The sequence below is a fragment of the Amblyomma mixtum genome, chromosome 7, assembly GCF_055824585.1.
Source record: "Amblyomma mixtum isolate Tamu chromosome 7, ASM5582458v1, whole genome shotgun sequence".
NCBI classification, from domain to species: domain Eukaryota; kingdom Metazoa; phylum Arthropoda; class Arachnida; order Ixodida; family Ixodidae; genus Amblyomma; species Amblyomma mixtum.
This window is the reverse complement of record NC_143018.1, coordinates 73118150-73142437: the sequence shown is the minus strand read 5'-3', so window position 1 is coordinate 73142437 and position 24288 is coordinate 73118150. Positions and strand designations below refer to the sequence as shown.

Below are 24288 nucleotides of genomic sequence, written 5' to 3'. Positions count from 1 at the left end.
ATTAACGTGCACTCATATCGCACAGTACACGGGCCTCTAGAATTTCGCCTCCATCGGGATTCGGCCGCCGCGGCCGGGACTGTATTGTATGGGACTTCCAAATTTTTTTAGTTACCTGATAGGCATAAACCCGACGAAAACAATCCATACAGATTTATGCCTGGGAATTACTGCGCCTTTAAAGGGCAATGGCATAGGTTTCAGAAATCGACGAGCTTAAAATGGCCGAATGCGTGAAACTCGCAGGTAAGCCCCGCCGCGGTGGCTCAGTGGTTACGGCGCTCGGCTGCTGACCCGAAAGACACGGGTTCGATCCCGGCCGCGGCGGCCGAATTTCTTTGGTGGAGAAATTCTAGAGGCCCGTGTGCTGTGCGATGTCAGTGCCCGTTAAAGAACCCCAGGTGGTCGAAATTTCCGGAGCCCTTCACTACGGCGTCTCTCATAGCCTCAGTCGCTTTGGGACGTTAAACCCCAATAAACTAAACTAAACTAAACTAAACTCGCAGGTAAAGCATGCGAAATTCTTTTATCTAGCGTTTGAAATGATGGCGCAATCGCTGATTAAAATCGCGACGGCCTTCAAGCTTCTCCGCACGAAAAATGCCAAGTAAATGGCGTCTGATGACGTCATCGAAGGTATCGGTATATTTCCAAGGCACAAACACCTGCTTTGAAGGAAAAAAAAAAACGAATGCCACAGAAGGCAAAGCCTGCCGAGCGTTGTTCTGTAGCATCCAACGAGGCATGGCAGGGTGTGGCTGACAACAGATGTAATTTGAAACCATGCCTTCTTGGACGTCACACTGAACTTCCCCGCACTCCTCCGGTGATATCAGGGGAAGCGCAAAATTCAATCGCCGATTACGTCACTATTTTAAATGCTAGTGCAAAAACACTTGACATGCTTCACCTACAGCATGTATAGATTTTAATCCTTGAATATTGAGAAATTCTCAAAAGGTGATGCAGTTGCCCTTTAAGCGCATGTCCTGCCTCTTAGGGACCATCTCGCTGGGGGTCCATTTTCTAAGCGCAGAAACAACTTCAGGTTGCAAATGATGCATCGCTTCTATTTTTAAATTCTGAGCATTTACATAGACGGGCATTTCTTCGAACCCCATTTTTTACCCAGGCGACTTGACAGTAAGTGAAGGATCCCTGATGTTAAATATTATTCATATGCACGTAAAACCTTTTCTGCCCCTCATGATCAGTGATTGTAATAGATTACATGTTAGTATTGTTGAATACTGCACCGAGAACCCTTTTCGGGCATGCTTATAACACGCGTATTATGTGGCCCGCAGTTGCGCTCTTTTTTCCTATTTTCTCATTGTTTTTGTTTTATTTTTGGCCATATTATTGAATGGAACTCTTTTCTCGTTCACCTTGCCATAAGGCCCTTGGGCGCTGGAGGAATCTGCATTAATTGAAATAAATAAATAGCCAAATAAACAAACAAATAATAAATAAATAAATAAATAAATAAGCCCTTGGTAAGGTAAAGCCGGCTGCGACAGGCACAACAAGAACAGGAAATTTTAACCTCATGGCGTCAAGCGCGTATACTGTGGAAATATACCACTGCAGGTTTTTGCGGAAGAGACTTAGGCAAGCAAAGAGAGCAATACAGAGAAAGTTTCTAATGGTCATGTTTGAAGCAGCGCAAAGGACGGGAACTAAGGAACTTATTTTGGAATTATTTTGTTGTTCTTATCCCGTTAAACCTGTATATGTTCCTGAGCTTCGTGGAATGGAACTAGTTGATAGCGCTCGTGGTTGAGAGCTCTACTCCTCGGGGTCCAACGTTTGATTTCGATGTGGATGAGAAAATCACCTTCAATGCCTGAAAAGGTCAAACCGAGCTTAACTCAGAAGGGTATATGCTTGGGCTTTTGGTTCATATTTGAAACGTAAAAACCGTAGCGCAAAGAGACGAGGACACAGAAAGAACGACAACACACGGCGCTAACTTCCAACAATGGTTTATTTCATTAAGAAAAGTGGTTTTATATCGATATCACGACCAACACGCCATCAAACCATGTGCTAGCAATGCGTATCAGTCAGATATGCGAGCTCTTTTGCCAGCAATGATACAGAGGGGGTACTAACACAATCATCTTTCAAAAGTGATATCCATTCCGCTTCTATGATTTCTCGTGTCAACCGGTTATTGTGCACTTTTAAAACCATGCATTGTTCAAGAAGCGGTATGCATGGTTTTAAAAGTGCACAATAACCGGTTGACACGAGAAATCATAGAAGCGGAATGGATATCACTTTTGAAAGATGATTGTGTTAGTACCCCCTCTGTATCATTGCTGGCAAAAGAGCTCGCATATCTGGCTGATACGCTTTGCTAGCACATGGTTTGATGGCGTGTTGGTCGTGATGTCGATATAAAACCACTTTTCTTTCTGAAATAAACCATTGTTGGAAGTTAGCGCCGTGTGTTGTCGTTCTTTCTGTGTCCTCGTCTCTTTGCGCTACGGTTTTTACGTTTCGAGCTTAACTGCGCGGTGGTATGGCCCAAACTATGACAGCATGGCCACGTGATCATATGACCGTGACCATTGGGTACAGAGCCTTGTCCTTTGATCTTGACATTTGATTGGAGACAGTGGGCACCACGTCGACAATGACCTTCAGTGCCTCGCATGGTCAAACCGAACTTAACTGCGTGGTGGTATGGCCCAAGCTATGGTAATATGACCACGTGATCATATGACTATGACCATTGGATACATAGCCTTGTCCTTTTGACCTTGACCTTGACATTTTATTTGAGACAGTGGGCACCACATCGACAATGACCTTCAATGCCTCACAAGGTCAAACCGAACTTAAATGCGCGGTGGTAAGGACCAAGCTATGGTAATATGACCACGTGATCATATGACTATGATCACTGGGCACATAGCCTTCTCCTTTGATCTTGACATTTGATTTCAGACAGTGGGCACCAGTGCAGTGTTATGGCCCCAGCTATGGTAGTATGACCACGTGATCATATGACTATGACCATTGGGTACCTGACCTTGACTCTTTACTTTGACCCTTGACCTTTGATTCGAGACAGTGGAGACCATGCTTAATAGAGCTTTCACTAGTATAACTAGGTTAAAACCACGTTGAACCCAAGCCATTTTTTTCTTTGTCTCTTTACTGCTGTGAAATGCAGTTTGATTCGAGCGTTTTATAAATATATCCCTAATTCTCACCTTAATTCGCAGACATCGTTACTTCCACGCTACCACTTCCGAAGTACACAACTGTAGTGTAACGAGCCCCGCGGGGAATATAAGCATAAATAACTATGTGAACCAAAATGTCAGAATCGATTTGCAGCAAGGTTTGGAAAAAAAAGGCACAGTAGTGAATTGGAGACTTTTACATAGGAAACTCCGTTGCGCTTCGCGCAAGCGGAAGCAGCTAGCAAAGCTGACTATGTTTGACATTCATCAGTCTATGTGGATATATTGAAAAGACGGCCGTAAATAAACCTGCGTAAATAATCCATACGCATGGGAAATGCAGTGTGTGTTCTGTGTTCAACGGTGCAAATAAAAATAAATATACCCCAACTATGCTAGTGGAAAAAATTTAGAGACAAAGAAAGAAGAAGTTGTGAAGGCACGGTTTTAAGGTCGCAATTAGTACCGCACCCTTCGACATAGACTTTTCACAAGTAACCGCATTTGTTAGGTTACCGGACACTCGAGCCTTCAGACGAAGCCGCCAAGACGAGGAGATGAAGGCTCTGCTGTGCCAGTTTTGCATCTTAATGTTGCTCTTGGTGAGACCAGGTTCAGGTAAGTGATGACTCCCTCACTCAGTCCCTAAAGCTGCAATAACTGCCCCTATGCCCGGACGCAATAGCAGCGTATATTTTGCATAACCTGTCTAGAGTTCGAAACCATGCGGAAAAAAAGTTGCCTCGCTCATAACCTAGTGTGGTTCATTCGATCAGATCAAGTGCTTTGTTTCTGCGATGAATACCTTTCGCAGATCTAATTCCTTGCCCTCTGTACGCACAGGGGTTCCTTGTAACGGCGAAGGTTACCAGGTGTTACGGAGACAGTGCGTGCTAGGTCTGCAACAAAAGGTCAAGGCGGTGCGGGGTGACCTCACGCAAAACTGCAGGTAAGGAACTGCGAGACCTCGAACTCCGTCCCAGGTTGAGAACGTGACAGCGGCGATTACTGCGCAACGCACAAGCGGCAGGAAAATAATTAATAGTATAAACATAGCACAGTGTTGTGCTTGACAACAACAGCGCGGTCGGAACACGGACAAGAAAGACAGTACAAACACAGGCGCTGGCTGACAACATGGTTTATTGCCTTTAACTGGCTTATATAGGCCCAGTCCCGTGACAACACACGAAAACAACTCATTTCCCGTGGCATAGTTATCTCGTTGGTCCATAACCTTCCCTCCAGTCATTGGCATGCTCATGGGCGTTTAGAAAGGTCAGCTCTTTTTTGCTAAGGTATGGATGGCTTGCTGTCACATTTATCTGAGAATCTTGATATTGCTTGAGCTTCTACTATCACCCTTGTGGTGGTGTCGCGGCACTTGCGTAGAACGGCCGTTCTTTCAAAGGCCGGCGTGCAGTTTTTACATTGGCTGCAGTGCATATATTAAGCAGTGTTGTGCGCTCTTGCTGTCCCATCTCATAGCGCTGTTGAATCTTCGTTTCATAATACACTCACCAATTCACCAGCGTACTTCTTCTAGTGCGGTTGTAGTACACCGGACCGTTTATCTGTCAGCAGTGCTGTCTTTGCCCCTCTTGTCCCGTCTCTGTGCACTGTCCACAGTTCTTCGCATACTGTACCATCGAGGTCGAGGACGTACTCTTCTGAAGGGGCAGGATTGGCTCCTCCTCACCACAGTGCACATCCCTAATGATGCACTCATATAACGGGCTCACTTGGACATGAGCTTTAGCTGATGAAACTCTCGCGGGCGCCGCCCGCTCTGGTGAAGCCTGACCCATTAACCACAATGTCAGCTGTGTGCCTTCTCTCAGTCTCTGATGCGTTAGCATTAAAAGCCCCATCGCAACGGAAATGTGTCCGGCGTTGTCCGGCGTAGTCTCATGCACACTTTCCACTACCTTCCACGGTAGGTACACGGAAGAGCCACCTGCCACGGGTCACGGCTGGCAGATGGTAAGAGAGGAAAATCCTAGTAGGGGAGAGGCTGGAAGGTGGTCGCCACAAGGAGAACGACCCCCTCACCCTCCCAAACAAACAAACAAACAAACAAACAAACAAACAAACAAACAAACAAACAAACAAACAAACAAACAAACAAACAAACAAACAAACAAAAAGACTTCGAATGGCTCAGGAAGGATGAAAATGACTAAGAATGACTCAGCAATAACGGACATGACTACGAATGACTCAGCAAAACGCAGAGAAAAGTTGCTTAGCTATTTACTCAGCAAATTTGAACACAGAACATTTAATGAGCAAAGAAGTACATGGCCAAGTTTATAATGAACAGCAGATAAGAAGTAAAAAAGAAGCATTTAAAGAGAAGATCTAATGCTTACGCATAGTCATCGCATAATGATAATTGATGGTTTAGGTTTGGTTTATGGGGTTTAACGTCCCAAAGCGACTAAGGCTATGAGAGACGACGTAGTGGAGGGCTCCGGAAATTTCGACCACCTGGGGTTGTGCACTGACATCGCACAGTACACGGGCCTCTAGAATTTCTCCTCCAACGAAATTCGACCGCTGCGGCCGGGATCGAACCCGCGTCTTTCGGGTCAGCAGCCGAGCACCATAACCACTGAGCCACCGCGGCGGCATAATGATAATTGAGTGCGCCCGTAATTTTCTTACTGCAATTAAAAGGACATTGACCACGACACCACCCCAGTTTCGTTCTTTGTAAAATTTGTTTCTATGGCTGTCTGTGGCTGTGTTGACGTTTTTTTTTTCGTAGAAGAAGACGAATTTGCTGCAAAGAAAATTCGAATTAAAAATAGGACATTTCTTTCCCCGACGCGCGATTCAAACCGTTGAGTCGAAACTGAAGAGGACCCCGTGATCACCGTTTTAGAAGTAGGTGTGCGTGTAGCCCGGCATCAGAGATCCGCGATAAAAGATACACGTCGCCACACTTTACTTCCAAAAACGGCCGCCGGTGGCGATACGTGCAGTTTGTCTTTTGACATTTTCCATCTTACGAAAGCTCCACTTCAGTGAAAGTCGCCCCTTTGTCAATAGCGTACATTAATCTATCGATCGATTTAGTCCAAGTACAGTTTCTCCTGAAGAGCTTTAGTGTGTCAGTGAGGAAAGACGGGGAAAGTTTCAAGTATGGAAGGATCCTTTTTTTCACTTATCCGCAAATTACGCTGCTCACTTAAGCGTGAAGGACTGCTTTGCTGAGAATGAAATTACAAGCCTTCGAACATACAGTTGTACATAAGCTGGCTAGATTTTCCAAATAGAAACAACACTCTCGACGTCGTTGAATTTTTCACAACCGTAGGGTTAAGTTTCCCTACCGTGTGCTTTTCCCAGAGACTTTGTCAACTTCACGACTTGTCTGAGGGACAGCTGGAATGCCTCCTATTGTGGCAACGCAATGGACGAAGCTTGGAAGAGCGACGCACTGCTGACCAGAATAGAGAAAAAATACTTCCCCGACTGCCTAGGTGAGCTTGATTTTTTCACACTCGGTTCTACTTGCTGTATTGTTTGGTTGAAGGGGAGGGTCAATACATTGCTTTTATAACTTGCACATGCCGCGACTCAGAAATAGGAGAGATTTAGAAAGTTGTACCGTTTTGGAATAGAAAGAAAAAACGTAGGCTAAAATTACTTATACCGGGAATATTTCTTAAGGGGTTTCGTTCTGGAGGATAGAGCGCTCGTCAGCTTCCAACACTGCTTATTAGTGAATAACTGGAATGAAAAGGGGAGACGTGTAGTTGACCTGAATCGAAGAGTGTTAAAGAGACACATTCCTCGCCTAAAACTTTCTGTGAGCCGCAAGGAATCTTGTTTAGGTTCAATAACTGCAAAGACTGGAGCTTAAATACTTTCTTCAGGGCCGGAAAAGTTTTTACAGGGGTATGCCAGTGAATGCAAAGAGTTGCATTTTTGGGCTTACAAAAGCGAGCTCGGAACTGGCTCAGGTAAAGATGAACTAATGCCTGCTGTAAATATACTACAATGCTGTCAGTGTGCATGTCCTCCGTTCAGTTTCTTCCTAACATCTCGTTAATGATTCACCTACCAGAAATAGTGGGACACAACACTCTGCCACTTCCACGGCGTGCAGTTATGGTTAAACCAATGGCCAAGCGCAGTGTAGTAAGAAAAAGTGAATAGGATACCTCGTTATGGCGGAGTGGGACATAACTGAGTTTCTTGAATTAAGGCAGACATACTATCACCTTCGCTAATGCTATGACTAAAATAATCACTATTACACACTTTAAACCTCGAGAAATCGCCCTTGCTAAAAGCTACCGCCGCAAGGCAGAAGTGATTCACCTGTTACGCGTATTGCTGACAGGAGCAACATTTTGTCCCACTATTCAGGAAGTAATGAGTTGTTGTCGCAACGGCAGGCTAGTTTCTTTTGCAGTTATTTACAAATGTATACAGAACAGACAGTTAAAGCAGGAAAATCCGCTGATGTCCGTAGTTTGGCCGCCTGATACAATTTGTTATATGGGCACTGAGGTCCCAAGAAGTCAGGTTGTCTTCAACTGTCGGCACGAAGCCGTATTTAAGCAATTCTCTATAATTGTGAAGTACCAAGAGGTGGAAAATACTGTGGACGTGGGGAGCAAAGCAAACGGCGACGAACTTGGTTCGCGAGAAGGGTTTCTGGCCTAGGTAATTTTCTAGAGCATCGGATGGCTTTCGACGATGTCAGAAAAAGCTATTTGCTGAGTCTAATGAAAAGCCTCATATTGGGTTAAACATTTCAGTACGATTTGTTATAAGGGAGTAATTACTCATTGGGATCCACCCAAGCGCAGCCATACGGCTACAAAGGAATGCTATACAGCTTTCTCAGGAACTTCGTCGTTAAAGAAAAATTCGTCCTCCGGACCACCGCTTCACCGGAGCAGTCGCTCTACCAATTGAGCTAACCGGGACGGCAAGCTTATGGTAAGGCGAGAGCGAATTGATCAGTAACTCGAAGTGGGAACAGTGTTGGTCAAATGTTTAGGCGAATCCCACAATGTGGAGTAGATTTGCAATTTGCAAGAAAAATTCTTTAACTACGAAGTTCCTGAGAAAGCTGTATAGCTTTCCTTTGTAGCCGTATGGCTGCGCTTGAGTGGATGCCAATGAGTAATTACTCCCTTATTGCAAATCTACTCCACCTTGGAGATTCCCCTAAACATTTGACCAACGTTTCAGTACGATTATTCATCAGCGGCACGCTCGAGCATGCGCATCCGGCCTGGCTGTTGTTCTTCAGGACCGCCGTGATTCTCGCACTCTTTGTTACAGGGGCAGAAACCGCCCTCCAAAAGGACTGCGACCCAGATCAAGCAGTCCGGAACTTCATCCTGTGTGGAAACAGGTTCTACAAGAGCTCCGTGGACATCTTTCAAAACCGCGCGACCGTGCCTCTCACTTCGCTTTGCCCGTGAGTTGGACACACCGTGGTGTTCGCGTGATGACGTTCTCCGTCCTCACTGCAACTTTTTCCCGTTTATTTTCTGAGACCTTATTACTCGCAGCAATCACGGTAGGACCGAGCGCATTCTGCACGATATCTGCAGGAGCAATCATGGTAAATTACTCCAGAAGGTGGGATTATCCATTAGCACATGACGGACGAATATAAATAAAAATCGACGAGCTTTCAGACTATGACAATATGTTAATAATGTGGGCAGGTAATGAGACTTGACAAAATGTTTAGAGAGAGATGGCGAGTGTTCTCCCTGGCCTTTTGGAAACTTAAGCGAACTTATACAGGGCGTTTGCCTGAAATGGACGGAGCGATTGCAAAAAAAAAGAGAAATAAAAGATGACACTAGTTGCGTACACGACGCTAAAGGAGGTTTTTTTGGCGGCAGCCACGTTTCAGGTCACTGCAGGTACGCGGCAGAAAGGTTTTCAGGACAGTGTACAGTGTGAAGGGAAGGTGCAGCATTGCCGCATTTATATTTAAGAAATAAACAAATAATGCGTCGCCTGTTGGGCATGGAAAAATCAGTCATTTGTACGACCTTACGTAATTGCTTCAAAGTAGGTCGGAATTTAGCCGAGCCAAGCCCACGTGGCCTACTTGAACTGGGAGACGCCAGGTGGTACACTCACCAAGCTGCATGTCACTGCTCGCCTTGAACGCACCAGCTGAGGCAAAAACTGGTGCTTAGAATTTCGCAGTCAAAATTGTACTTTGAGAGCGCTTCGGACAAGCAAGAGACAAATCGATAACACAATAGCGCGCGTTTCGCGCATGTCGCACTATTGCCCGCGCCGAAGTTCGCGATGCCAAAGTCATGTTGCCAAATGTGTGGGCCAACGATGGAATCTAAGAATAATATGCCTCGGCCTGCGCCACATTAATTTAGTGTAATGTCGTTCATCACGCGTTTTCTGCTCTTTGCAAGGGCGTACATACATTTTGTGGCATGCGGGGCTTATTCGTGTAGACCGCCAAGGTTACGCCTATGCCACGTATGACCCATAGAGCGGTTAAAGCCTGATACGGAAGGCTCTTAATTGGGCTAGTTGGTTGCTATAGTTCGACAGAGTGGCTAGCGCACAAGGGAAACGCACACGGAAGGAATACAGACAGGACAAACGCTAGACAGGACACTAGCGTTTGTTCTGTCTGTATTCCTTCCGTGTGCGTCTCCCTTGTGCGCTAGCCACTGTTTCGACTGATGCGGCATTGTTTGTCTCCACAGCTTACGAGCATGGAAGAGCATGCAATATTGGCAGGATTTTTCGCCGAGAGAGCATTTCAACGCACGCATGCGAAAAAAACAAACAAACATGTACTGGCTAAACTAGGCTACTGCTTAGTTCTAACATTCGGCAAGAACCGTCATGTCGCTTTTTTCCCTTTCTCTCTCCACGGCACCGTCCTTCCATTTTTTCTCCTTTCTTCTCTTTTTCCCATCTTCTTCTTGTTCTGTCTTCATTTGGATTGGCCGGGCGCCGATCCGCTTGGACTGGTGGCAAAAATTATCGGTGGCTTCAGTTACACGTGGGCTCAAGGGTAGACTCTCAATAACGGCTCTCGCCGTAAATGTTGAAGGGGTGCCTGCTTTGTTTCACACGTCTCAGCGTTAGCTGTTAAGGGCTCAAGTATGTATGAAGTGGCCATGGTCATGTCGAAGGCGTTTAATTGGTCAAATGTTCCATTGGTCCCGTGACCGCCGACACGTGGTCCTGCTGTGCGATTACGTCATACATGGGGATGGCGACCACGAGATCTCAAAAAGGAGTCTGGCTTTAAAAGCTTAAGATGATAAATATTCGTACATTAGACAGCAACAAATTTGCATTTGTCGTCTCCGAAACCGCTAATGCGCTATGCATTTGTTTTCTTGATTATGAGAAAGATCCTTTCAGAAACCACAACCACGCTATTTCATGAAAAATTCCATTAATGCTACTTGTGGAATCCGCTTGCGTCCACTTTGACGTGGTTTAATGAGTATGCGCTACTTCTCCTGGTAGCAGCCAAGCGTACTCTACCTTTCTTGTCTTAGCCATAGTAAGTTAGTATGGGCGATTCAGTGCTTGCCAATCAATGCCTTAAGGGCTGCCATAAAATACCGCACTAAGCCCTGGACACAACATGTTATCCTTCAGTGCCGAGTTTATTACGGCGTTAATCTCTGGACTGTGTTGTGGCTGCACCACCCAACCCTCCATACAACTGTTGTTCCCTTTGCACAAACCTTCTTCCCTTCCCTTTTACTTTACAAACACGCGCTAGCCCTAGGGCACTTCAGAAATATTTTCACGGAAGCTGGGCCAGTGTTTGAGTGATTCTCACGGGTTGCAGCCACGTGGATGATTACGAGAAGTGCGCTGAGAAGAGCGAGATGGCGGCCGGCTGCTCTTCGGGGTACCGCATTGCACCGGGCATAAGGTTCATCGCCGATGGCATCATACAAAGGTACCGCCTCGTCTGCTCTGCCCTGAAGCGATCAGGTAAGCTCTGTTCACGACCGGACCAGCGTATTCGTATTTTGAGGCACAGCGGCTTTCGAAAAGCATGTTGGTCACCAGAGAAAGAGTAATTAAGGGGATAAAACGTTTATTAATGGAATGCATATCTTGGCTATGTTCACGGTTTCGTGTCCACAGAAAGTGGACGGAAAACATGTCCTCAGCCCTTGCGTCCTTCGAGGAAGCGTTAGGAGTGAAATAATGATTGTATGTGATAGAGGATGATAAAATGTCGCTGCGCGTCACATCTGGTTGATGACGAGTAATTAGTTAATAAATTAGAGGCTAAAAATCGATTATACGTCAAAATAGCCCCGGACGTTGATATAGTGGGTGGACGTCAAAGCAGCCGTGAACGTTGATATTGTTACGAAGAAGACGAAGCTGGCAGTGGTGCAGGACGGAGCGCTCGCGCTCGGCCAGCGGCCATTAAATCATCTCTTGTCCATCGTTCATCACGCCTCATTCTTCGGCTGGCCGCCACGTAACAACATTGTGGAAGAATACGCAACCAAGCCGGATGAAGTTTTGAAATGGATTAAAAAGTGATTAGTAACGTTAATTAATCAAACAAAAAGCTTTGCTTGATGTGGAGTAATTAGAGGTAATTAGAGTCAATTGATACAATGGCTGTAAATTTGGTGGCGGTGAACGAACGTGGTTGTCATGGTAACACGTGACGTCATGCCGTCTCGTTGAAATGGGGTCACCATGACGTCAGAGGAGAGGGCGGCGGGGGTGAGCAGTGGCGCGATGGAAGAGCCATCTAGAAAGTTCGTGCGCGTCGCCTCCGCTTCGGGCGCTTCCGGCTTGCGTCAGTCGTTAACTTTCTGCCGACGAGTGCCGGCATTCCTTGCGTATGAGTCGAATGGTGCGGTATCACGGAAGGGGCGTCAACGCTTTCGCATTACCCCGAAGTGCGTCGCACGCTTGTTCCACCACCCAGATCCGGGTCACCGTCTCATGTCGATAAGCTGAGGCTTGAGCTTGGCGCGGTATGGTTGTTACCCTTCACGTGGGTAATGGGCGACGAGCAGAGACCGCACCGTTGGGCATAGTACACTAGGAGGAACAGCCCTACTCTCCCAGGCACAGGGTAAGGGGCTGGAAGAGTGATACTGCTCACCTCCTTCAGGTGCGGCCTCGACGCTCCCCTACAGTTATCGATATGAACGGAAATTTCGACTCCACACCGATTCCGGAGACGCTATCCGTTGCAGGGTGTTGTAAAATTAACCGATAATAAAGTGTTTGCAAAACTCTAATTCGCGAAAATACCCTGAATACCGGTGACGGACTTGCAGGAGAATGCGTCAAGGAACCGAAATGTGCTAAAGATAACAAAGATAACAAAGCGAGATAAAGAATGCGGCGTGAGGGTAGTCTTCCTCAGTATGCGGCCTGAACGGAAAGAGACAATCCTTCTGCTGTGCGCAATATAAACACGGGATTTCGATGCTAGTGTTGCCACGGCTGTCGCGTTATTGGTGGTCCTGAGCAGTGAGTATTCGTCTTTCTTCAACATCCCAACTTGACAACGTCACGGCAGCATTTGGTTGAGGCAAGCAAACTGATTATTCTGCAAAAACATGGGTATCCGTGTTGAGGCGGTGTAGGGAGTGGCAGGGTGGTCCTCATTCGAGACGTGGGAGGCAGCGACGAAGAGGAGTTTCGAGGTGCGCTCGTGGACTCTTGGGAAGGAGCGCTGTGTCCGCAGTTTGCAGCGTTGCTTGCTATAGTCTGATGTGTGTGTGTTTGTGTGTGTGCGTATGTGTGTGTGTGTTTGCGTGTATGTGTTTGTGTGTGTGTGAGAGTGTCTGTGCGTGTGTGTGTGTGTGTACGCGCTGTAAAGAGTGAATACGAGAACTGGGTAGCAAGCACGTCGTGCCACTGCCTACGATCACGAACACTAAAGGCACCTGTTGGAGTAAGGAGAAAATGTGTGAGCGTGTGGTAGCGACGGAAACAGAGCTGTGGAAGACCAGCGGCAGGGCGGTCGAAACTATAAAACACCGCCTTGAGAAATGGAATACCATCAGCCGATAGGTGGTGTAGACGATACGGCGGGACAGACTCCGCCGTAGCGTCTAGGACGTAGCTAGGACATATATAGGACATAGCTAGGTGTCCACTCGTTCTAACCAGGTAGGCGCCCCATATACAATGCAATACAATGCAATGCAAGGGATGGCGCGTACATTACGCTCAGTGCGGAAGTGAACCATGCAGAATGTGCGCTCAGCGATCATTTTCTGTGGCGTGCCGTGAACGGAGGTCATGGATATCCTTGAGCATAGTTAAGATGTCGGGAGCGACCAGGCTGGCAAGTAGGCACAGGCAGGCAAGTAGGCAAATAATCATAGCCCACCAAAGACGAGCCGATAAGCAGGCAAAAGTACACAAGCACAATAAGGCAGGGTGGTATACGCTGGTGCTAGAACACACACAGGCAAGCACAGGTCTGCCTGCAAAGACATTCACAGGAGAGCATATTCAGACACACGAATTCATTCACGCAGGCACATACATAGGTGGAGAGACATGAATAGGGAAGCAAACTAGCAGGCGGGTGGGCGGGTGCGTGGTCGGGCAGGTAGATGGCACACACATAAAAAATAAATTTTAGACTTTTTGTTCTCTCGCCAACCTTCCAAAGCCAATCTTGAATTTTCCCCTTCTTTTCAGCTCTGCAGAAAGGAACAACAGCCTGCAACCGGCAGCGGTTCGTAAACGACATGTTCCTCTGCGGATTCCACTTTGCCAACATCATGGAGGTTGCCAGCAAGGACTCGAGCATCAGCCCATGCCCGTAAGTCGCTTCTGTAGCGTCATTGAACGCTCTTACAAAAACTCTTTGACGCCTAAGACAAGAAAAGTAACCTGCCTAGGCTCGTGCGTTTGCATTTGCAATCTTTGTGTGGTTGTCTCTAAAAAGAAAATTAAAAAGGTACCTCCGCCTGCATCGAATATATTGCCACGCGCCTAACGCGCCGCGCGGCCTCCGCGCTGAATCGAAGACGACGACGAAGCGGCGGTGGCCTCTCGCGGCGCGCTTGTTCTGTTTTGGTGTCGTGGAAGCTGGCTCTATAATTAAAAGAAGGCTCCCAGTCTTGGGTTCTTGCCGACGCCTACCTTCGCGGCTCTTCTGGTCGTGACAATATATACAAGACGACCTCCTTCTAACCAAGTTAACGATCCCGATATGTCTTTGCTATAGACATTAATTCGTTACAGCCGCATGCGACCGTGGCCGCATCTCTGTTTTCTAAGCGCTGTTTTCTAAGCACTTCATAACATGATGCTGACTTCTCGCGGATTTTGCATACGCCTGGCCGAAGGCGCTCTCAATGCCACTGCTTGGAAGATGGCTGCTTTCTCGTCGACAGAAATTGTTCCGCAGTTTGGTTTTTCGCCTCGTGGCATTGTTAAAAAAGCGGGATATCGATACCGTCTAGAACACCAAACGCAGTACCAAACGCAGCAAGGAGAATGGAGAACAAAAGAACTTCAACTACTTTGCAACTCTGTCGAGGCGCAGCATAACACAGCGGGCATCATGCAGACGGCTTCGTACCCGATTTTCCGCAGAGAGGAGCGCCGGAGTCAATCCACGCACCCAAACCGACGAATAGTTGAGAGAAACAGTTCGGGGAAACCCCACTTGTGCCAGGAAACGTTTGTAAGGTGTTTGACTAGCGGATAACGCGTTGCATTTTGAACTTACCGCATCGAATGAGCACGGAAGTGTCGTGCGATGCTTACAGATCGACACACTCAGCGCGAAATGTCCAGTGGGGTTCATATTAAGTCCGTGATATCCCTTCGTAGCGTAAAAAGGAAGATGATCACCAGCTGCATTGGCAGCGCTGACGCAGAGCGACGCGAGAGGACAAACTGTTCGAACCCGGACCTGTGCTTTCCTGCTCGGCCCAGCCTTCCCAACTGAGCTTCTCCTACCAGTAACACCGGTTTTATCAGGAATATTTTTCTTTGTTATCTAGAAGTATCAAATGCCTTGGCTTCTATGGGAACATCCAAGGGAAATGGCTATTCCTTCGTTACGTCGAGTATTTCGTTATAAAGCGTTTCTTCTCTGCGAGATTTATTTGAAGATGGCCGTGGTGATGTGAGTGGCACTTCGGCACTTTGCTTCGAATAGAGGAACATTGCTTAGATGGTGTATTCAGGAGAAGCCTTTTCTCATGACGCAGAGTTGTGTACCATCGCGGTTTTACGCGCAGCTTGCTGCCTTGGTAGAGTAGATGTAATGAGCAACGGCGCATCTTGTAGCAACTAGGCAAGCATGCGAGCTGCATACTCTGCCCGGGTAACCAAGTGCTCTTGCGCAGCCAACATGCAATCTCAGTGCACCGTGAAACGTCTTGAAACGTCTTGAAACGTCAATCTTTTCGAGAACCCTGGTTTTGACTCCACTGCCGAGGGCGTGTGCTCAGTGCTTTCATTTGGTTTAGCGCTTACGGGAGAGGACGTCCTTATATGCTGCCAACTTTCGCAGCCTGTGAATCGCGCGCTAGCAACAGTTTTAAAACAACGGCTGCCCCGACCGGAATGAGTGAACCACTCGCCCCGTCGTTTTTGAAGAGAAACTGAAACGCCTGATTATATGTGTTGGGGATTCTGTTCAATTTACTGTTTTACTTGCGGTTCTGCAAGCAAGATATGTTTAAAAAATAAAAAAAAATTAGGCAGTGGTTTAGCTCTGGTTAAGCCTGGATATACAAGCGAAAAGATTCAGTTATGCTTGGTTTGACATCATGGCTGTCGCAGTTCGCGCACAGTGCACTGGGAGCACCACGATAACGGTGGAGGCGTTCGGCAGTCCACGCACTGCCTGTGCGGAGGCGGAGGAGGAGACGGTAATCGGCGCGGTTGAAATTCACGAGGCACTTTAGCTCTCTAAAGTGCTGCAAGGCGAGAAAGCGTTTCCTGGCACATTTTTTTCTTTTCCATTTTTTTTAATTTTTCCTCATTTTTTTGTTCATTTTCTTATATTTGCTGTTTATTATTTTAGTTTCATATTTTCTTTTTTAATTTAATTTTTATTTTCGTTTCTGTTATTTTTTTCATTTTTCATATTGTATTTTTTTTTTATATTTTTCTTTTCTTATTGTTATTGTTTTTATTAATCCTCCTTTACTTACTTTTATTGCTTTTGATTATTTTTTTCTGATTTTCACTTTTTCATTCCTTTTATTTTATTTATGAAACCCATGCATTCCCTAGATGCGCCTTTATGCACGCTCAAACCTTGAGCCTTCGTGGCGGAGTGGCAGCGTCTCCGCTTCAAGTGCCGAAGGCCCTGGTTCGATTCCTAGCCTCGACGGAGTTTCTTAAGTAGTGACGAGTCGGCGGCGACGGCTGCGGCCACTGCGCAGTGCGTGACGTCACTTGGTTTCGCGCCTGCGCAGAAGTGGCAGATCTCGGCTCCGGCTCATTCGAAGCGCGGTGTTGACTAGCCTAGTGAAGCTTTTCGCTTCAATAGAAGGAAACTCTTGGAACCCATGTAACCGCGCCCGTTTAAGTCGGAAGAAAGAAAGAATTTGAACATCCAGCAGTTACTGAAGGTGGGTCGTCAGGGCGACCGAACAGATGGTATTTGGAAAGCCTGGAAACTGCCGAAATCCGGAGGCAGCCTTAAAAGTTTCGACTTTTTACCTTTAGAACTTGCACCACAGACACTGTGAGACAAAGAGAAAGCTTCGTGTGCCAATTTTTTCCTTCAAATGTTGGACACAGTGCTGGGGCGACGACTGGTGAGAAGAAAAGGAAGCGGCCCCTGCTTGAATGGGGGCCTTAGTCTTGCTTTACTCTTCTGTAAGCAGGTAACACACTTTGGTACAAAACACGCATAGCGAGGATTCAGCGAAATATTATTGCGCTGAATCCTCACTGTGTGTGTTTTCTACCATAGTGCGAATTATTATTCCCCGTGTGCTGTACGATGTCAGTGCCCGCTAAAGAACCCCAGGTGGTCGAAATTTTGGGAGCCTTTGACAACGGCATTCCTCATAGCCTGAGTCACTTTTGGGACGTTAAACCCCCATAAAACCATAAACCCATAAACATTATTTCATACCTATGCGTGACGAGCACAGTTATTTCCATTTTTCAGAATAGTTTTCCTCGGTAGAGTAATAACACAATACATTCGCGACTTCAGTGCAGGAGTAAGAATGGAATTGGTTCATTTCAGAAAACTTACCACTCGTATTCATTTCCTGCACTTTAGCAAAGTATATATTGTGGGGTAATATTTAGTCCTTTGCTGCATTAAGAAGAGGAAAGCACCACTCTATACGATGCTGCAAGAAACGAACGAACAGGACAGAAGCTTCCTTGCTCGTTTCTTCCTTGCGTCCCTCTCTCGTCTTTTCGCCTGTACACTGCGAATTCTTTCATGCCAATTCAGTGATTGCCGTAAACAAAAAGCCCGAACCGAATGCACTGTTTGGGTTTTGGGCACGCGCACTTGTGACGAGCTGTTTCTATTGGTTCTGGAAGCTTTGAGGCGCCCTATATTATTATTATTTATTCTCATGTAGACGCAGAACTAATATAAAAGGGAGCACTTAGCTTCCACGCAAGAGCAAACACTGTTGCTACACCCCTTAACACAGGCGTCACTTGTGCCTTCACATGCGCTGTCGTCCGATACTCTTTCAAGAAGGCAGCTGACAGTTGCTGTGCCGTAATATTAGAGCATCGGGCTAACTCTGATGACATGTACGCGAACAGAATAGACGTCCGTGCATGACTTGTTCAGTTTTTTCTCTTCTGTGCGTGATTCCCAGTCAAAAGGGGGACTACTTGCCATGTTCGGGTTCATGTTTCCCCCGTGAACTGCATTACCAGGTCGAAGTCGGAACTTGAGCTGTTTCTACCTGACCCGCAACGAATGCGCTGTAATAGTACTCAATCACTGAAGGAGCGAGTAAAAAATTACTTTTGCAGGTTCTTTTCTAGCTCTTTAATCTCATGAAATAACCTTTGATTCCGTAGTCGTCACTACGGTTTTTCGCACAGCAACTTCAGCTATTTTCTCCTAACCCGCAACGAATGCGCTCTAATGGTTTTCAATCACTGGAGGAGCGAGTAAAAAACTTACTTTTTCAATCGATGACCTTTAACCCCGTAGTCAGCACTACGGTTTTTCGCGCAGACTTGGTAAAGCTCCTTTCTTTCATCGATGCAGTAACAGAATCAAATAATTAAGATCTTTAGTTGGAACATGTCAGCGAATATTACTGTCTTCAGTTTGTCTATTCGCTTTTTTTTTTTGCCGTTGAAGTGATCCTGCTTAGATCTGCAGAACACCTTTAGCATTCAATAAAATTAAATAATAGATGTAATTTCCTGCGCTACAAAACGTTGTTTCGAAGTATAGCAAAGAATGAAGACACGCGGACTACGCTTTCACTTAGAGCAGAACGTTAAACAAAGTAATAATTTAGACCCAGCTATCCTACATCGTGTCAGTTTCCCCGGTTCTCTACCGCAGGTACATCGAGAAATACAAGAAATGCCACAACGCGTCCCTGGAGACGTACGGCTGCGCTCCGCCCGACCAGCTGCACAAGGATGCCGAGAAGTTCTTCGAGTTCCTGACGCAGAAGTTTGTGGACCAGTGCAAAGCGGACTCCAAGGTCCCCACCATGGCCAGAGTGTCGCTTCTCACCTCTAAACGCGGTGGGTGCCGGAAATGTGTTCTGGGAAACTGGGGTTACGCGTTTATGCTAATCATTCACCTACAAAACGGCGAAGAAACCACTGGCGCGAGATCTAGGAGCGGTTATCTCAAGAGGAATAGATAATTACATCTCGCCAGCACTTACCTGTGGGGGCAGAAACTTTTGGGCAAATGAAAAGGCTTGGAATTAAATTACGGGCAATACGGTGTGCTTTCGAAAGGATTATGGTAGGGGTCACGTTAAGAGATTACGATTACGAGAAAGCATTTCACTCAGTGGAAACCTCAGCAGTCATGCAGGCATTGTAGAATGAGGCTGTAGAAGAGCTTTGTGTGAAAATAATGGAAGATATTTATAACGACTGCACAGCTACCATAGTGCTTCATAAAGTCAGGAATAAAGTTTAAATAAGGAAGGGTGTCGAGAAGGGGTAGACGACCTCAACAATGCTATTCACCGCCTGTTTGCAGGAGGTGTTTTGAGGACTCGATTGGGAGCAGTTGGGGGTAAGAATTAATGGAGAACACATAACTAAAGTGCGATTCGCTGATGACATTCCCTTGCTAAGTCACTCAGGAGATAAACTACAAAGAATGATCAATGAGTTAAAGAGGGAGAGCAGAGCGGTGGGGCTAAAAATTAACATGCAGGAAACCAAAGTAATGTTTAACAGTTTAGCAAGGGGACAGCAGTTCGCATTTGGAAGGGGGGGGGGGGGGGGCTGGAAGTAGTAAGAGAATATGTCTTCTTAGGGCAGGTAGCGACCGCTGATCCGGATCATGAGACGGAAATGACTAGAATAATAAGAATGAAGTGGAGCGCATACGGCAAATTCTCGCAGATCATGAATGGCAGTCTGCCAATATCCCTCAAGAAAGTATCTTACCGATACTCAACTATGGGGCAGAAACGTGGAGGCTAACGAAAAGAGTTCAGCTCAAGTTAAAGACAACGCAGCGAGCTATGGAAAGAAAAGCGATGTGAAAAGTTAAGAGACCGGAAGCGGGCAGAGTGGGTGAGGGAGGAAACGCGGGTTGATGACATCCTAGTCTATCAAGAGGAAGATATGGGCTTGGGCAGGGCATGTAATGCGAAGGCGAGATAGCCGCTGGTCTTTAAGAGTAACGAAGTAGATTCCAAGAGAAGGCAAACGTAGCAGGGGACGGCAGAAAGTTAGATGGGCGGATGAGATTAAAGGCTGAACTGCAATGCAATGGCCAGGCTGAATGTACGCGAAAACTCACGCGAACGCGACAGCGGCAAGCGACGAGCGACGCCGTCGCGCGAAATGAAATGCCCGTGTCGCTTGTCGTGTCGCTCGTATCTGCACTCACAGAAATTTTCGCTCGTCGCCCGGAAGTTGCTAACGCGATTAGCCAATAGCAGGTAATCCAGCAGCGTACGTCACTACCGGACCTCTTGTCGGGCCTCTTGCTTCACCACCGATTGACCGATTCGTCGTTGTCGCTACGCTGTGCCCCACGTTCACGGCAAACCAAATGCGCACGAAGTTTTCGCTTTGTCTGAACTTGCCTCAACCACAAAATTTTAGCGATAAAACACCCCAGATTTTCAGATTGCTTCTGTGTTTACAGTGTTGCTAGGCTTAGAGAGTATGCGTCGGCGTCGTTTGACGTCAGAAAGCGCGCGAGGTTCAAACAGGTGTGCGCCCCACGCTCAGGCAACATGGCGGCGCCCGTGACAATCAATTTTACTAGATTACCTAGTAACGTTGGTGACAATGAAATGCAATGGCATGCATTGACAAAGCTGTAAACCCATTTTATTTGGCATTTTTCTGCCCAAAATTTTAATCCTTGCAAATAATTTGACTCTTGTTATAGGCGCAAACAGCTTTGCGGTGTATTATGCCAGCAACACTGATCGTCCTCTCCATTTCGCGTTCGCGTTGTCGCAGCGCATGGAGCTTGGCACCGGCGGTGGGCGACGGAGCGACAGGCAGCCGTCGTCACCGCGCCGCCTCGTCGCGTCGCTTACTTTTTCGCGTACATGGAGCTCAGTCTTAAGAAGTTTGCTGGGATACAGTGGCCGCAACTGGCAAAGGACAGGGTTAATTGGAGAGACATGGGAGAGGCATTTGCCCTGCAGTGGGCGTAGTCAGGCTGATGATGATGATGACGTTAGGTGGCAAGGGGAGAGCAGAATAGGGTTAGGGAACGTACGTACTTGGCAGCGTGTCAGCGAACTTGGCAGCGTACTTGGCAGGAACGTGTCATCGTGACTATGTGGTACGATCGCTTGTCAACTGGTGGCGCTACAACTTGAGAATCTCAAATGTGATAGTACCCATACGAACTTCGATGCAGGCACAGTCACTCTTCCTGAGGCCGAAAGCTCCTGGCAGCCGCGCAGGGCCGCCTCCCAGTCCCTTCCCCTACCCGAGAGGACTGGGAGGCGGCCCTGCTCGGCTGCCAGGAACTATCGGCCCAACATGCTCTGGTTCGGCAGACCTGCGCACCACTCATGACCTACGGGATCCCGGAATGAGGGACACCGCCTAGTATTGTAAGGGGCGAGACCCTCAAGGGGCCTCTCCCCGCGCACCTCTCTGTAAAATACCAAATATATGCTTTTCGACAGCACCACTTCCCGAGGCCCTAGGGGTTAGAGATAACAATGTCATGGAAATAAATCTGCGTGGAAGTTAGCAAAAAGCGATCGGAAGATTGGTGGCTCAAAATCAGAGAGGTGGCATAAGGTTAGAAGTGCAGAAAACCGCATTGAAAGAAAACGGCGAATTTTAATAGCAATTCACACCTTCACACCACAGTTAGACAGAAATAAAAAAAAAAGCTGAACATGGTGGCAATGGCCACCACCCCGTTTCAAAGGGGACGCTTCTATCTTCCATCCATCCATTTCATCTATCCATTTTCAGTCCTTTAACCAGCCGTTGCCAGTTCCGAAAACGGAAATACCATAGCAAGGCCACCAATTACACTAATTAACATTGACTTTGTTCTCCGTGAGACCGTTTAATCCGTGATTACTGCTTTACCGCCTGACCGTAACCTTCTACCATTTCCTGTTTTTCCTTTTCCAGCTCGTAACAAATCGTGCAACGCGTATAAGCTCATCGGACACTTCCTCCAATGTTCCACGGATTTCATGAATGAAACCACAGGCGACACGAAATACACAGATCAGATGTGCCAGTAAGTACAGCACCGGATCAAACGACGTAATATTACCATGCCTCACATAATACAGCCTCATAAAATCATGACTCGCGTTATTAGTTTTCCTTGTAATCAACAAGAGGTTTCCCCGGCAATCAATTCTTCACCCTCTCTATATTTGTACATTAGCTCTCTTTTGGGAATATTGATCGACTTGGTCATAGCGGTTAGACGAACAATCTTCATTTGAAACTAAAGGAGACTAGGTGTCATCAAACAGCATTTAATTTTTCATTTCCCGTCGCTTTATTCTTTCCTAAGTGATAATCCAAATATTTGATTGAACGGAAGTGTCAAGAGAGGATGTCCTAATATATAGTTTGGCTAAGTGTTGCTTTTACGGTGTTGATAAATTAGTCTCTGATTCGAATAATACTGACGGGAAAGCAGCTGTACGCCATCCATTCGCTCTGCTTGCTGTCTTCCTCTATCGCACTCTGTGAAAGCTGTTGAAGAAGGCGCATGACTTACCACTAACATTTAAAGCGGCGTTCAATGCGCTTCGCTTACGGCACCAATAAAATTAGTCTTAAAATAATGTTCTTCTTATTCCTGACGTACAGTTTTTGCCAAAAGTAACCAGACTTCATGGTTTGCTTCTCATACGAACAGTACAGCCCTCAAGGCTTCCCTAAAGAACAAAAAGTTCTTGAGAGGTGAGGACAGGTGTTCTCCTTGCCATACAATGATATAGCGCTTGAGGGCTGGCGTTAAAGCTTTAATATGCTACTGAGAAGCCAACCGTGCAGCCTGGCTACTTTTGGCAAACACTGTATATCCCTGAATTCGGTCCACGAACTGGCCTTCAAGCTGTTCCTTGCGCTGTAGCTATAGCTTGTGGTGACATACGAACTGTTCTTGAGATTGCAATTCCCGACTCCTGCAGGACGGTCGGCTTCTACCGGAGATGCGTGGGCAGAGCTCGGCTAGGCACCCACTGTGTGGGCACGTCGGATCTGAACGGCCACTTGAAATCAATGGAGAAATCCGTTATGGGCAAGAAGCCGTCCAAGTGTCTAGCCAACATGAGCCAACCAGGAACAGTCAGTGGAAGGACAGAGGAGGCCTAGTGAAGCGACTGTGATGAGATGGAGTACCAGAAAGCCTTCTTAGGCCTAGCGGCAGACGGAAGAAACACTTTATTGAAAACCAAAAGTCTCCATCTGGTTTGGTCTTTAAAAGTGACTGCCGGTACATTTTAGGGCTCTCTCGGTGTGGCGTGCTTTATATATAGTCATAAACAAATATCCTGACCTTTATAAGATCTAGCCAGCCTGCCTTTACGGTAATGAAAGATACTGACAGGGGAGAACTCACTGCGGACCTGTATGGTATATGCTTACGCGAAACAAAGCCATTCCATGAAGAAAGTTGGAGAAGCGCTTGCCGCTGGCTTCGTTTCAACGTGTCTTAGGCTTATTTTTTGGGACATGATGGTCAAATTGTGGCGGAAGGATTTATATCCAGGGGAGCTCTAGAGTACAGCGCAGCCTACCTTACCACCTCAAAATTAGAAATAGTGCTTATAAGAGCAACTTCTATAATCTCCCTAATCAATCGCTCTTATCCCATGCTCATCGCAACATAGATAGAGGGATGAGGGAGAACATTCTTGAGAAGGAAGTAAGGCGCGAGAGTTAAACGATAACGAGAAGAAATCGCGAACATCTGGGCAGCACACGGTTATGCGCAAGCGAACATCTGCCGAGAAGACAAAAAATACGGCCTGGGCGTCGCTCAACTGTTGACTTATTTCATTAGTGGCGCTCTCGCACAATGCACGCTGAGAGGGAAAGATGAGGAGGTGAAAAACACACTCTCTCTCTACTTCTGAGTGCCCATCTACGCGTATGGTGTTTTCCGTGCAGGTACAGCTCCTGGAGGCCCCATAGATAGAGAGAGAGAGAGAGAGGGAAAGGCAGGGAAGGAGGCCCCATAAATGCATAACAAAACATAACGTTTGGAATTGGCCCTCCTAGGGCGCAGCTATATCACTTGCTGCATAGTTGTGTGCAGCTGGTGCGAGCATGTGAAAGTGACATAGCACGATCTCACTGCACCTGTTCACAACAGTCCAAAGAGAAGTTGTTTGGACACCTGCGTGTAGCCGACATGAAGGAAAGCAGGGTTTGAGAAACTGCATGACTGCTGACTGCCGAGGAAAGACAACTTCCATCGCGCACA

General features: G+C 46.8%; 1 protein-coding gene across 1 annotated transcript; it reads left to right on the top strand.

The window, feature by feature from the left end:
- The first annotated feature begins 221 nt into the window (after positions 1-221).
- On the top strand, positions 222-23996 carry LOC149336491 (uncharacterized). The gene is made up of 10 exons (XM_089554157.1): positions 222-246; positions 4041-4146; positions 6552-6685; positions 8505-8643; positions 11029-11177; positions 13881-14004; positions 18715-18902; positions 21969-22080; positions 22991-23147; positions 23973-23996. Exons 1-10 carry the CDS (start codon positions 222-224, stop codon positions 23994-23996), a joined length of 1158 nt encoding a protein of 385 aa, XP_089410283.1.
- The last annotated feature ends 292 nt before the right edge of the window (positions 23997-24288 follow it).

What these genes read in the sequence shown, in the direction of transcription:
- LOC149336491 (XM_089554157.1), top strand. Translation starts at nt 222, where the DNA reads ATGGCCGAATGCGTGAAACTCGCAG. An exon ending in CGAATGCGTGAAACTCGCAG is followed by an intron (nt 247 to 4,040) that starts GTAAGCCCCGCC and finishes CTGTACGCACAG; the next exon opens with GGGTTCCTTGTAACGGCGAA. An exon ending in CTCTGCCCTGAAGCGATCAG is followed by an intron (nt 11,178 to 13,880) that starts GTAAGCTCTGTT and finishes CCTTCTTTTCAG; the next exon opens with CTCTGCAGAAAGGAACAACA.